Source organism: Corvus moneduloides, chromosome 4 (genome assembly GCF_009650955.1).
Source record: "Corvus moneduloides isolate bCorMon1 chromosome 4, bCorMon1.pri, whole genome shotgun sequence".
In the NCBI taxonomy this organism is placed as follows: domain Eukaryota; kingdom Metazoa; phylum Chordata; class Aves; order Passeriformes; family Corvidae; genus Corvus; species Corvus moneduloides.
The window spans coordinates 18316685-18330511 of NC_045479.1; the positions used below are offsets into that span (position 1 = coordinate 18316685).

The 13827-nt window shown below is 45.4% G+C and overlaps 1 protein-coding gene across 1 annotated transcript; it reads left to right on the forward strand.

Moving 5' to 3' along the window:
* Positions 1-3428: 3428 nt before the first annotated feature.
* Positions 3429-7468, forward strand: TMEM213 (transmembrane protein 213). The gene is made up of 3 exons (XM_032105397.1): positions 3429-3748; positions 5972-6025; positions 6511-7468. Exons 1-3 carry the CDS (start codon positions 3667-3669, stop codon positions 6678-6680), a joined length of 306 nt encoding a protein of 101 aa, XP_031961288.1. The 5' UTR covers positions 3429-3666; the 3' UTR covers positions 6681-7468.
* The last annotated feature ends 6359 nt before the right edge of the window (positions 7469-13827 follow it).

A 13827-nucleotide genomic window follows, 5' to 3' on the forward strand; every position in this document is an offset into this window, starting at 1 on the left:
CCATTAGCTGAGAAGTGAGCAAACATGGGAAGCAAGGATAAAGCTGTCTCTGCTCCCCTCCCCCCACCCTTCCCAGGTGAGAAGCGGAGAGGAGAGAAGCAGAAAGCATATCCTATTTCATGCCTCTGGCATGTGGAAGTAAGAACATTATTTTATAATAATCCTATTAATGCAGATCAGATGAAGATGGCTGGCCATGAGGCAGCATTTGGAGAAGCCCCATCAGTGGGCTCTTTGTTGGTGCAGGCAGCTCTGCCTGGACGAGCTGAAGGCAGCCTTTCTCCGAGCCCTCCACTGCCTGACTGGTCTTAGGCCCTCTCACTGGGGTCTCCAGATGAACAGCGTGGGGTCAGAGTAGGGCCACAGGCTCAACATTTGTCTAATACCACTCCCAGCCTGGACTGGAAAACACAAAAGGCAGTTTGTGTTTTGTGCAGTTTTCCAAAATGCTAGAGTTGCTTTCCTCTGTGTGACAGAAAGCACATCCCCTCTCCCCTTCTTTCATGTAAAGAGTAAAAACCTTTGTGGTTTTGACTTTTTTTTTCTCTGAGTTCTAAAAACCAACACCCCTGTTAACAGGCAGCTTTATCCTAGATGGCTATTTTCCACATCAATGAAGACACCAAACAAATTGGCCCTCCCCGATGGACACATTATTGGCAGCAGGTTTAAGATCTTGTGCTTTTTTTGCAGCAGCAATCAGATTTCATTTGGAATGAAAAATATAAACCAATCCCCTGGGTAAACAGAATATATATACATATATATATATATATATATATATATACACACACTTTGGCCACCAGAGGATCTTAGCCATGAAGCTCTCTGTGGCACAAAATCTATCGAACAGCAGGTATTGCCTCCTTCATAACCATCAGGAAAAGCTGGCCAGCAGCCCTACACACTGTGCAAGAATCTCCAAGAGGAGAGCTGGGGAAGTACCTAATTTTAGAGTAAACAGTCTTGTCTTGAGAACTGCATGAAAATGGGAGCCCAAGGAAAGGAAGCCGCATCTCTGCAGGGGCTGCAGTTGTGCCTCATGTGCCGGGGCACCCTCGTGGAGGGAGACGGGAGTAGAAATCTGGGGAAGGCACTGGAGTGTCTTATCGCTCTTCAGGCAGTCACAGCACTGAAATATAAACGTGTTATGAAGAAGAAATGAAACAAATCCAAATCCATGTCAGGAGATGATTTTGCAGAGCTCCCATTGTGTCTGAACTTATCAAGCAAAGCCTTCATTTCCAACCCGATCCAAAAATCACTGAAGCCAAGCGCAGCCTGTTCACCGCTTCAGGAGACTTTGGAGCAACCCTTCCTGAACCACAGAGGGAACACATTTTGGAAAGGAAAAGAAATACATTATGTTAATTGTGCAAATGCATTTTCAGCATCCCTTAAAAATGGAGACATTTGCCTAGAAGCCGACGGAGTATTTAGTTAATAGTTAAAATTCAAAAGAGATTTCATTAAAAATCGAATCATTCATGCAATAGCAGAGCAGTTTTGTCTTTTCATTTCCCCTCAAGCATTTTTTGCTGCACAGAACACTTTTGAATTCATTTACTTTTACAAAATTAACTGCCAGGTCAACTTTCAGTGGGAATAGAACATGAGAAATTCAGAAGGGAAAGGTCAAACTGGCAGACAGCGGAGACCCTTTACCACTTAAAGAGTTGAGGTTTAGTTGTGATGCAACAGGTAGCTCATAAAAATACACAAATTAAAGGCAACCTCCACAAAAGGACTGAGACACTGAAATGAGGCAAAGAGGAAGATTATCCCATAGGTGAATTCCAGGCAGCTCCGAGCATTTTACAGCATCTCTCCTGTGTACCGAGGCCAAGAGCGGTGGCTGCTGGGGTCACAGCCCTGCCCGGCTGCCAGCAGAGCATGGCTCTCACCTCGTGCCACACCTCGGGTGTCAGCTGAAGGACAGAAGGACGGGGCTGTGCATCCTGGCAGCAGCAGGAGGTGGCTGTCACGGGCCAGCCGGCACAGCCCCAACTCCCCCAGCACCGATGGCGTGTTGACATGAAAACAGGGAGACAAGGTGGGTAAACACGCCCGTCTCAGCTGACCTGCCTTCACCTGTGGCTCAGTGTGCCCTCTGTCTGGGGCAACCTCTGGCTGCCTTGTCCTGATGCATCGTGGAAGTATTCACAGCTGGGTGGGAGCAGAGCGTTTTTGGTGGTGAAGACAACAAGCGGGTTCACCCCGCAGAAACACTGGGAAGGGCTAAGCCTACGTGGGTTTTGCTGTCAAGGTTTTTCTTAAATGAAGGGAGACCAAATCAACCTCACAGCTTTGCAGAGCTGCACCCCGGTGTGTGATATTCAAGTGGGAAGCCTGTTATGTCCTTCCCAGTGGGTTTCAGCTGTGTGGAAGGGAAAAAAAAAGAGAGAATTGTTAAATGCTCTCCATCCTACAAGGACTGCTGCCCCACATGCTTTCCTCCATGCCTCCCCTAAGATGTCTGCACACCCACAGCAGGCCTCAGACAGCTCCCTTCTAACTTGAGCCCCCAAAGCCATGAGTGACCACTGCAGAAGAGCACCAGCAGTCTGCTGCCTACGGAACTCACTTCTCCCAGTGCCTTCCTGCCTGATTTAGAGCCTGATGTTTCCTCTAACAAGAGCATCATCGCATCAAAGATAGGAGCAAGCACAGCCAACAGCCTGGGGAAGAGCAGCAAAGTGTGCTGCTCATCAGACCAGGACAACACCACATGCACTCCAACAGTGTGGCTTTTCCAGCCAGGATTGCAGTAAAATTCCTGCTCTCCTGCCAGCCTCCGGGTCTGCAGGCAGAGCTATGCTCACAGGAAAGCTCAGCTTCTGCCTTTGCACATATCAAGGAGGAGGTGCAATAACCACCAGAGAAGAAAGAACAGCTTTTCCAGAATCACTCTGCAGAGGGTGATGGAGGCAGGGACAGAGCTGTGCTCACAGGGACAGAACAGCAGCAGCTTCTTCTCCCTGTGCCCCCAGCTTGAACTGATCCCAGCCCATAACCCAGCCCAGGCCTTTGTTACTGTGCAGTAGCTGTCAGCAGCCTACATGAAGCCACTGGTTGCACTCCGTTTCTTGGTAGGAATGCACCCACTCCCTGAGTATCCTGTGTTAACAGCTGCTGTACCAGCATGACCTAAGGCTGCTGTTTTTTGGGACTCCACACAGCCGTTCCAAAAAAGCATCACTGCGGAAAGTCAAGGCAGCAAACATGCAAAAAGAATAGTCAAACTGGGAGACAAATTCTCTGCCCCAATCCTCTAATCCTTTCCAGCTCTCTTAAACAATCTTCACAGGACCTAAAATACACTCAAAAGACAGAAGCTGCCTGGGACCCTGTTGGGAAGGGCTGGCTCTGGAAGCCTTTCCTTCCTCCAGCTGCAGCATATCCTGGGGAGAAACCTTCAGGCTTAACCTTCAGGGGCCACCTCCTGCTATCCACCTCCCACTGAAGCTGTTTTGGTCAGAGCCCTTTCTCTTTCCTCCCTGGTTGTAGCAGGAAAGTTCAAGGTGTCCTGGCAGCAGGAAGCTCCCTTGCTCCACCCTCTGCCCAGCACCGCGGCTCCCTGAGCTCATCGAGGATTTGCTGCACCAGATCTGCCAGCGACAGCGACCTGTTCTGTGTGGTCACTGGGGTGGGAGCAGGACCCTCGACATGAAGCACCTCTCCCGTGAGCCCTGGGCAGCCCTCGCTGTGCTCTTCCTCACCGCTGCGCTCTGGGATTCCTGCTCAGCAGGTATTTCTCTATTCTTATGCTCCCGTTTTGATATCCTGCCCTTTTCCCCCACTCCTCTCAATACCTAAATATATTGCCCACCGACAGTAATTCGTTCTTTAAAAATGAGAGGGCTCTCTTGCCTCACCTAAAAAGTGTAAAGAGTTGGAATTGATTAATGCTAATGAGAATTACTAGACATGACTGATCACAGCATCACTCTAAAGGGATGTTCTTTTGCCAGTTATTTACAGAGCCACTGTAAAAGTGACTGAGCTGCAGGTTGCTCCACTGAACGCCAAGGACACAGGAAACCACAGTAACTTGGCCTTGCCCTGCTTGCTGAGGCAAAGGACCACCTGCAATACCACCCAATAGGATCACTGTAGTCCGACTTAGATTTTATTAGGTGCTTTTTGCCGAAAATCTGGCTTTGGTGCCACCTTAATTGTGGAAGCTGCCTGAAACCAAAATGTAAATGAGACCTGTGAGGCGCTCCTTCCCCACCAGGCTACTGCCTGCATTGGTATATCAGCACCAGATGAGACCTGCCAGCTGTTTAAAGATGGGCTGGCTTTGACAGCCTGTTCTTTGGGCTGCCAGGGCTATAAACACGATCCAGCGCTCGGCATTCTGCAGCACTTCCTTCCACAAGTCATACTCAGGTTTTAATGATACTTCCTGGTGCTTCTGTGAGGTACTTATTAACTGAGAAAACAAATTATGGGCTTGGCCAAGGTCATTCTGCAAATCCTACTAGAGTCAGACAGAGGAATGGGAAATACTGAGACCCTTCCCTGAAGCAGTTTGCCCAGGGACCCACTCTGAGCATGGCAGAGGCCATAAGGAAAGCTCTGGTATTGCTGATGGTGGGTCAGCTCAAAACACAGAGGTGGGCAACAGCAGGTGACCCCAAGGGGGACATCTCCCACAGGACAACCTCAGTTTATTTTCTGTTACTTGGAAAACGCCAAACTCAAAGCAAATGTTTGGTCAAATGTCTCATTCTGTTTTGTTTTCCTCAGCTGAAACGAAACCTGAGCTATTATTCTGCAGCCTTCGGTGAAATCAGGCCAGAGCTAGTTTTATTACATTCCAAATTACCAGCTCAGAGTGATGGCTTGACTAGAAATAGTTATCTCATAGCTTCTTCCTGGCCTGTGGACAAGCAGCATGTTAGAGCTCCTCCATGCAGCAGAAGTCCTCCCTCCTGGAGTCTCCCCAGGCCATTTGTCATCTATCTGTGCAGGGGATGCTCTCCCCAGCTGAACATGAACTGTGCTGCTCACGGCAGCACAGGAGGAGGTGTTTCTCTGACTCCCTTCCTTCTGCAGCAGGGGACAGACAGGTGCTGATGCACAGGGACCAGGGCAGCCTGTGCTTTTACCCCTGCAGGCATCCTGCAGCTGTCCTGGTCTGATCCCACCGTGCTGCAGGGAGCACGCTGAGGGGCAAGGCACGTTTTAGGAGTACTAAAGAGGGTATGGCCTGTGGCACCGTGTGCAGGTTTGAAGAGCTGGACACCAGCCACAGAGTTGTGCCAGAGTGCATGTGTGTGTGCTGATTCTGGGCAGGAAGCAGGATAAAGAGGGAAAACCTTCATCAAAGCTCCAGGCTTCTCCCTCATTACTTACTTCTGGATGTTGTATTTTCCAACCTGAGCTGGTTACCATGCTGGTCCGACCTGGAGTCCAGCCAGAGCAGTTTCAGATGCTCTGACCTGCAGCAAAGCCAAAGCTTCCTCCTGGGGCCTTGGTGGACCCGCTGAGGCTGCGCAGATGGGCTCAGCCCTTGGCTCTGCCAGACTCTGTGCACCCTGGGATTTTTCTAAGGGTAAAAGGAGGCAGCTGTACAGCCTGCTGGCCATGGATCTCCCCATGCCACTGAATGGTCTCTCCCATTTCCATGCTTGCTCGTTCTGCCCCTGTAGCTTGGGCAAGCACTGTGGTTAATGTGAGCTCTGAGCAAACGGCTCAGGCCAGGGTCACACCAAGGCAGAGGTACAGGGATTCATCTGCTCCTTAGGGATGCTGCTTGAGCCAGTGTGCAGCCGGTGTTAGAAGTGGTGGCATAAGGAAGCATACCCTAATGCAGCAGTGTTTAGGGGCAGGAACTTCCTTTCTCCAAGTTGTTTCCACCCTACAGACTTCAGCAAGGCCAATGGCTTCCAGATTTTCCTGCTTGATGCCAAACATTGCTTTTCTAATCCCACTTACCTTTTCTCCTGTGCTTTCCTTCTGGCAGCAGCTGAAGGCACCTCCAATGTTTCAACAACTGAGTACGAACCAGCGTGTCTTCGTAAGTCTTCATAAATCATTACTACCTGGTTAAAGCCAGGTGATGAGCCTACACAGTGACTGAGAGCCTGTCCTGGGAAGGGATTTATCTCTTCTCAAGGCTTCCATTGTGGGTGAACCTTTAGGATGCATTTCTAAGACTCCTCCACTGCCATGGTACGATATCTTAGGTATATTGAGACAGACTCATAGCTTTGAACAGACTAATTGATAGCTAATTTGTGTGTCCTAAAGCTCCCTGCCAGACTGCCTGCCTGTAGGCACTATACAGATTCCCAAGAGCACCTCTTTCCCCTGCCCTACCACGTCCTTCCCAAACAGCCAGCCCCAAACAACCTGAGATCCCACCACTACTCCAGAGTCATCCACCAGATTAAGAGCCACGTTTAGGGGAAAGATGCCAAGGCAGAGCCATCTGCCTTCTAGTGAAGGAAGCCTGCCATGTACTTGGCTTCCCATGAGCTCACTTCACTTCTCCTCCGCCAGACGTGAACTTCTGCAGGCAAGCGGCCACGTGCTGCCCTTCGGGCATGGACGACTACGGGTGGATCGCAGCGGCCGTCGGCTGGAGCCTCTGGTTTCTGACCCTCATCCTGCTCTGCATGGACAAGATCACAAAACTCCGGCCTGATGAGCCCAAATACTTGGTGGCCTGAAGCAGAGAGAGCCAGCAAGCAGCAGCACCGGGGAGCAGTGAGGTGCAGGCAGACTGACAAAGCATTTCTAACACCTGCTAAGAAACACAAAAAGAAAGGGAACACACCTGCAGCCAAAAAAAGCCAGATCTAAGCAGGGCAGCTGCCAAGGCTTCACCCTCTCTGGCAGGCTGGAGCTGCCAACCAAGGTGTGGGGTAGGCAAGTCCCTGCAAGCCACCATATATGTGCCACAGTGCAAAAACGCCCACTTTTCCCTGAGCCCTCTCGTGCTTGCTGTGAGCACAGCAGGAGGAGAGGCTGAGGGACCAGCTACCAGCCTATAGCACATTGCCTCAACGTGCACAAAGGTGCATGACACACCTTCGGCTCTGACACAGAAAGTGGGCACACCAAGCTATTTTCTGGAGCATCAACATTACCAGAGCCATTACTAAGCTATAGGCCAGGTTACATCAGTAACTGGAGGTAATTCACTGACTTTACCAAGTCCTCCTCACTCACTAACCTGAGATATTTAAAAGTCTATTAACTGATACATGGGAAAACTTTCTTATGGAAACTTAGGGATTGTTTGGGCTGGTTTGAAAGTAAAACTAATTTTTCCAGAGCCATTTAGATGTGTTGCAGGAATTGAATGTTGGTTGTACTTACTCAGCTTCCACCTGCCTGAGAAACTAAGCCAAGCTGAACTGTGGAGAGCAGGTTTAAACCAGCATATCTGATGCATGCACAAAACTGTTCCTATTTATACAAGATGATAATAAATACTCCTATTGATTGAAAGACTCACTGACTGGTTTATATGGATAAAGCTTATACTGGCAAGGAATTACTCAACCCAAATTGTTAGAAACAGGATTCAAAGAACACATATTCCTGCACGAGGGTTTGGCTCACTGCAGCCAAACTCTGATTTAGGGCAGTTGCACCAGTTTTATTTCTATCCGTTATTAAAACAAATCAGAGTTAAACCTACCTAGACCGACACAAGGTTAGCAAACCTGCTAGAGATCAACTGAAATGAAACATAAAAAGTTACTTTTAAATTTAAAAAGCACCATTAAAGATCTTTATCTGCTAATAATAATTATACTCTCCCATCAGCTCATCAAGGTGTAACTTCATGAGTGAGAAAAGACAGAAATCAGTTTAAAACTTTTCCAATTGATTCTGGAACAATTAGACACTTTGATCGGGATAATTTGGCCACTTCAAAGGGATGGACAGCTGTCTCTTATCAGCTAGCCCCCATGAAGAGGAGCAGGGACAAGTTAGACATTGAGGAAAATACACCCTTCCCTATCACTTAAGGCAAGAAGTCTTTCAGGGTGAAATGCTGAACAGAGATGCTCATGTCAGGACAGTAAGTTTTGAAAAGGAAGGGCTTAATTTGCAATATTTCAATATAGAGCAATTAAACAAAAGTAATTTTCACATGACAAATCTCAGATCTCAGCATTGGATCAAATTCTTTCCACAAAACCCCCAATAACCAAGCAAAACAGCAAAGTCCCTCTCATTTATGTACAAACTTACAGAAACAAAGGGATCTCAGTCAACACCAAAATGTAAAGAGCAGTGAGTTGACAGCTCAACCACCGCAATCACTCATGTACAACAAATCTTCTACCTACACACATAATTTTTTTCCTGTTACATTCATTTTAATAGCAGAAAATGTTCATTGCTCTGAAAGCAATGTGAAAGATACTGTGAAAAAACCTCCACTTACTGCCTTCACGTCTGCCTTCTGCAGATCTTACAGTTCTCCAGACTTAGGGGCATTTTTCTCTCGGTTGGGAACACAGAAGTGCCTGCTCTTCATCTTTGAGGGGATATGTTTCATAGCTTTTGCATGTCTTTTGAGTTTTCAGCACATGATGCAAGTTCTAATGTCCTAAGAGAGCAACAGCCACAAAGAGCTTCACAACAACTGAGCAATTCTGTGGGGCTTCCTAAAGCCTGCCTTTAGAAGCACAGCTTGCTCATTCTTCACTCTCTCCAAAATAGAGACCTATACCTTCAAGGATTGAAGTAGACTTAAACCTCAGGTTTTGCTTCTTGCAGTTTCCTTTGAGGATTCCCAGCTCAAGCAAACTGGGGAGAAAAGGAAAAAAACCCGTATTTTTTCATACAACGTAGTGCCCTCAAGGATTCTGTGTGCCTGTGTTCAAAGGTGACACCCACGTCTCCACAAAATCAGGTATAAAAATGGAGTACCTTACAGATAATTTCTGCTGTGAAATGTATACTTTTTCTAGATCAGTAAAACTAGATCTGTAAAACTCTGATCTAACATAACAGTGTTGCTTTTTACTGCATCACCTGTTCTGACATACGGCATTGTCAGCTTTGATCTACAGCTGCTTCTTTTCATGTCATTTGATGGAGTCCCTCAGAAAAACTTAGTCCTGTGATGACTCTCATGAAGGCACTGATGCTCCCAGTGTGTCTGGGATCCCTAAACAAGGTGGCAGTGTTCCACAGGCTCCAAGGCTGTCTGTAAACATCTTACATGCTCCTACATAATACAGTGCAAAACCCCAAAGCACTCTTTTAAAGGGACTCTCCAAGGTACACACTATGTGCTGTACTGATCCTGTGGGCAATCACAAGTACAATGCAAAACAACCCACCCTGCAAAAGGAGGAGAAAAGCCCTAATGGTACTGTCAATGTTCCAGGGGCTTGTCAACAGTTACAGAAAGCACTGAATTAAAAATTTCCATCCAAAAGACTTGAGAAATTGATATAAAGACAGAAATTAGTATGCAGAAATGGATTGTACATACCTGATTTCTAAAATGTGAAGATTATCTGTAGTCTGCTGTTACATTTCCTGGAATAATTTTAGCCAGGGAGCACACAGGAGCACAGCTTGTGGGTTATAACCCCTCATTTAAGAGCAATTGAGTCACAGTAGAAGGCCGTGGTCTGGTTTTGATGCAAAAATTAAACATACAAATGCACAAATTAAATATATATGACTGTATAGTACAGTGCCTCATAAGTGGTCCATGAGCAGAGTTGCAGACTGATATTCTCATTTACTGTGTATTATTTCATGCTCTTAATAATAGCCCTCAAAGTTTAATACCTCTAATCGTAGACCCCAACTAGTGCAATGCTGTCCAACCCCTGCTGATTTCAAGGGAGCTACACAAACATCCAGCACATGCCTTGTTTTGTTCTTTGGGTTTTCTTCACTGCAGTTCAGGAAGCCTGTCATTTTTGTTCCCATAGGAAACCTTGGAGGCAAAGCATAACCACTGATTTCTCAGCATACACAAATCATTTTTGTGCTAAACCTGGGTGCCCCATCAGACTGCTACATACAACCTCATGGCACTGAGCTGGTGTAGGCACTTGCACATTTCCAAGCATTTAAAAAGTAAGGTGATAGCTCCAAACAATGATGGAAATCTTAATGCTCCAGTCATTTATAGTTACTGTCTCTCCAGGACCAAAAAGTTCCTCACTGGAATGAGATGGAGGGAAAAAACCTATTCCAGCTCTTCTGATTTAGTACAAAAAAATAAAAAAACAAGAAAAATTTTGAAACCTGGATGGTTAAAAAAAAAAAAAAAAAAAAGTGTGACTGAAATACCCAAGTTTGAACCTCAGCACTGCTGACTAAATCAGCAGAGTTGTTAATGTTTTCTGGACAAAGTTTCTGAATTTCAGGCATGAAGGTATGTAGTTCCTGGAAAGGGAAGGGAGATGAAGATGGCACCTGGGAAAGCTGCTGGTTTGCAAGTGTCTCAGACAGACAAACAGAGCAGTGAGGACATGCAACTGAGCAGCACTTCTAATAACAAAGGAGAAAAACATTAGCAGCAGCACAGCGTTGCAGGGTAACCACTTTAATTTGCCTTGAGACAATATCCATCACATCCAACTAGTGATTTTGAAAAAATTCTTAATTCAAGACTAAATGGATTGATACTTGATGCACGACTCTTCATCTTTTCAGATACCACTGCTCTGCTAATGACTCACATTACTCACTGCCTTGATCCTTGGGGTTTTAGTGAACGAGCTACATATTAAGCAATTGCACTTTACAATGATTACACTTGGCCAAATCACTAGAGGAATGAAAACTGGCAAGCATCACAGCTCCCTACTCACGTGAAACACACAGACAAAAGACAGAGGTTGAATTCATAAGAAAAGGTGCTCTGTACTGGGACTCTGTAGGAATTTTGATAAAGCCATTACAAAAACTTTCAAAAACGATTTCAAAAACTTACTGTCATTAATTACAGCCAGGGAATGGAATACAGGCGTTCTTGGGAAGCAACCACCCTCTCTCATCCTTACACTCCAGATTCTGCTTATTTTGTGGTATCTGCAGTACCACTACCTGTTGTGGAATTCATAACTCATTGCAGGTTTCTGTCCCACAATCAAACATGTTCAATGAGCTGATTTCCAACTCCAAATTTGCAACAACCTTCCAGAAATAAACCACAGCATAAACAATGCAGTATTGTCCCCCAAGTCTGCAAACTGCTTGGAAAAAAATTTAGCTCTAGGAGACTTGTGACTTTTCCTGTCCAATTTGACAGTATGACATTGACAGCATGCCTTTTGGAGCAAAAGTTAGAGTACTTCTTCAGGTTCTCCACAGCTCTGTCTGCTTTGTCTAAATGGCAGAACAGAAGGGAGACACCTGCAAAGCCACCTCTGCTAGACTGTTTCCCCTTCCCGGCATTTCAACATACTGTGTATTTAAGTCAGATCAGTTCAAAAATATGCAAGTTCTAATGTAGCAACCCTCTGGGCTCAAATACACGAAGAAACCACCATTCTTTAGCTGAGAAAAACTACATCCTATACAGATGTGATAATGTGTTAGGTAAGAGAGGTTATCTCCTCCTTAAGAAGACTAAATAATGCCCATTGGCACTAGTGTTGAGTGCTCCTTAAGCTGCAGGAAAGGGCACTCTGCTCCCTGGCAGAGCAAGGTTATTGTAGGCAATGTTGTGTCAGTGATGCTGGAAGCAACAAAAAGCTTCTCGTGACTTCACTGCAGTTCTACTCTGCAAAAGCAGGAACATCAGTTCCAGTGTCCCAGCAAATTTTCTCCCACACAGCATTGAAGTACAGGAGGATGTAGCAGTAATGTAAATACGTGGCTGCACATCTACAGATCTTCTAAACAGGAGATTCCTGTGCCACCATCAAGCCCAAAGACAGAAATTAATGTCAGGATGAAAATCATCCATGGAAATGCTTGACAGGAAGTGTTCCATGCAAAATACAAAGCAACTTACCTGAAACCATTTTATGCAGGACTGCATGGACACAAATCCAGCAATCGGTTCAGAAGTTTGTGGATGCTCACATCACCTGCACTGCACTGAATTGGAACTACTTTGTATTTGGTGACTATGCTGAATTCCTACTGACAGTGGCTAATCCACAACTCTTCCTCCTATTTCCTCAAGTCCAAGGATAAAAGCTTCCTGCTTTTTCAGTAGAGCAGTATTTTAAAAATTTTTATTTCTTTAGTCAAGTTTCTTTCAGATTTGTGTTTCAGGACCAAAAGAATGCTGTGCATTGCCAAATATAACACAGCACTAATTCTCCTTGAATACAAAAAAGTTTTTCCTGAAACACAAACAATATGCAGCTACTGCTTTTAAATCATGCACAGCACTAAAACCTTCCAACAGCCTGGATGAGGAAACCACCTTCCAAGAAGCCTTGGGATGGAAACATTTGAGAAGTTTTCCTGGGAACACTACAGAGCTCTTAAGAAGTGCGTACATTTGAATATATCTGGAAATGCAAACCAATAATTTTCATCTTTCAATTCTTCAGTTCTCATTTCATTTCACCTGCTGTACACGTGGCCAATAAGAGGATTTCTGCAAGTGGACCTGAAAACCACCATGTCAGGGATCCAAGGAGGTTTAGCATTTGTTTCAAAGGATTCTTCAGAGCATTTGTTCAAATGTGCCAACACTTTATTCCAGTTAAAGTAAGATGTAACAGCCTAAACACAAATTTCCAGTTACGTAGTAAGAACTACTCAAAACTAAACAGGAGTGGCCATTACAAAGGAAAAAAACTATTTGATATGTAAAAGGTATCAAGAAAAAGTAACACAAAATCAAGACAAAACATTCCATCCCTACAAACTATGAAGTGCAAAGAAATGAGTATTTTTCTAATACTAATGTAATTTTTTTAGTCTATCAGTCTTCAGTGGGATTCATGGGACTGCAGCCCTACTCCAGGGAAGTCTCTTTAAAAAGGTGGCGCAACTCCACAGGATTTTTGCTTCTCAAGTTTTTATACTGTGCGAGTAAACTCACCCTGGGGACACTGTACACCAAAGCTAGAACATCTTTGCCAAGTGCATCCCAAATGGCACTCAAGAATCTGTAGGATGAGTTCTTCCAAAGCATACATGTGACTACATGGTTTTCAGTGGAAGTCATGCAGATGCAGCCAGGGGAAACATGCGGGGCAACATCTGGATCTGAACTGCCAATCCTATGTCACAAGCTGAGTGTGTTCTGCCCACACTGAAACATGTCTACTGCGACAGCAGAATACACCCCCACCGTGTCCCCTCCATTTCTAAATAAAATCTAACAAGAAGAGAAAAACATACCCTCCACAAAAGGGAACTGCATTTTTATTTCCACACTCAAGCAATTCAAAGCTGCTGCTTTTCTCTAGGCACATCTAAACAGTCCTGGAGAAACTCTACAGCCTGGGTGAACTGCTTTTGGGAGTCTCTGATAAAAGATGTTCCTCACTCATACAAATCAGCACTGCAGGTGGTGAAGGACTGCAAAGAGGGGCTGTGTCATGAACTCTGCCTGAGTGGGGCCAGAGGAAATCACCAAGATTTCTTCTCTCTTTACAGAGCACTGTCACAGGAGGTGCTGGGGACCTGGTTGCTCTCCTTTGCCTTCTGACAATCAGATGTCATCCTTTTTCTTTTAATCAATTTCCAGCTTTCTGTCCATATTCAGAACACACCAAACTGGTGCTGGTTTTAATATATCAATTTATTTCTTTGCATCTGCAAAAATATGGCCCACAACACGTTCCCACCTCAAAGGCACAAATGTTCTTCATCCTGCCACTTCAAAGCTCTTGGCCAAAATAGGGAATTTTCAAGGAC

Bases quoted from the DNA above. Each gene is read 5' to 3' on its own strand.
- TMEM213 (XM_032105397.1), top strand. From the start codon at position 3,667: ATGAAGCACCTCTCCCGTGAGCCCTGGGCAGCCCTCGCTGTGCTCTTC. The intron at 3,749-5,971 runs GTATTTCTCTAT...TCCTTCTGGCAG, and splicing joins CTGGGATTCCTGCTCAGCAG to CAGCTGAAGGCACCTCCAAT. The intron at 6,026-6,510 runs GTAAGTCTTCAT...CTCCTCCGCCAG, and splicing joins GTACGAACCAGCGTGTCTTC to ACGTGAACTTCTGCAGGCAA.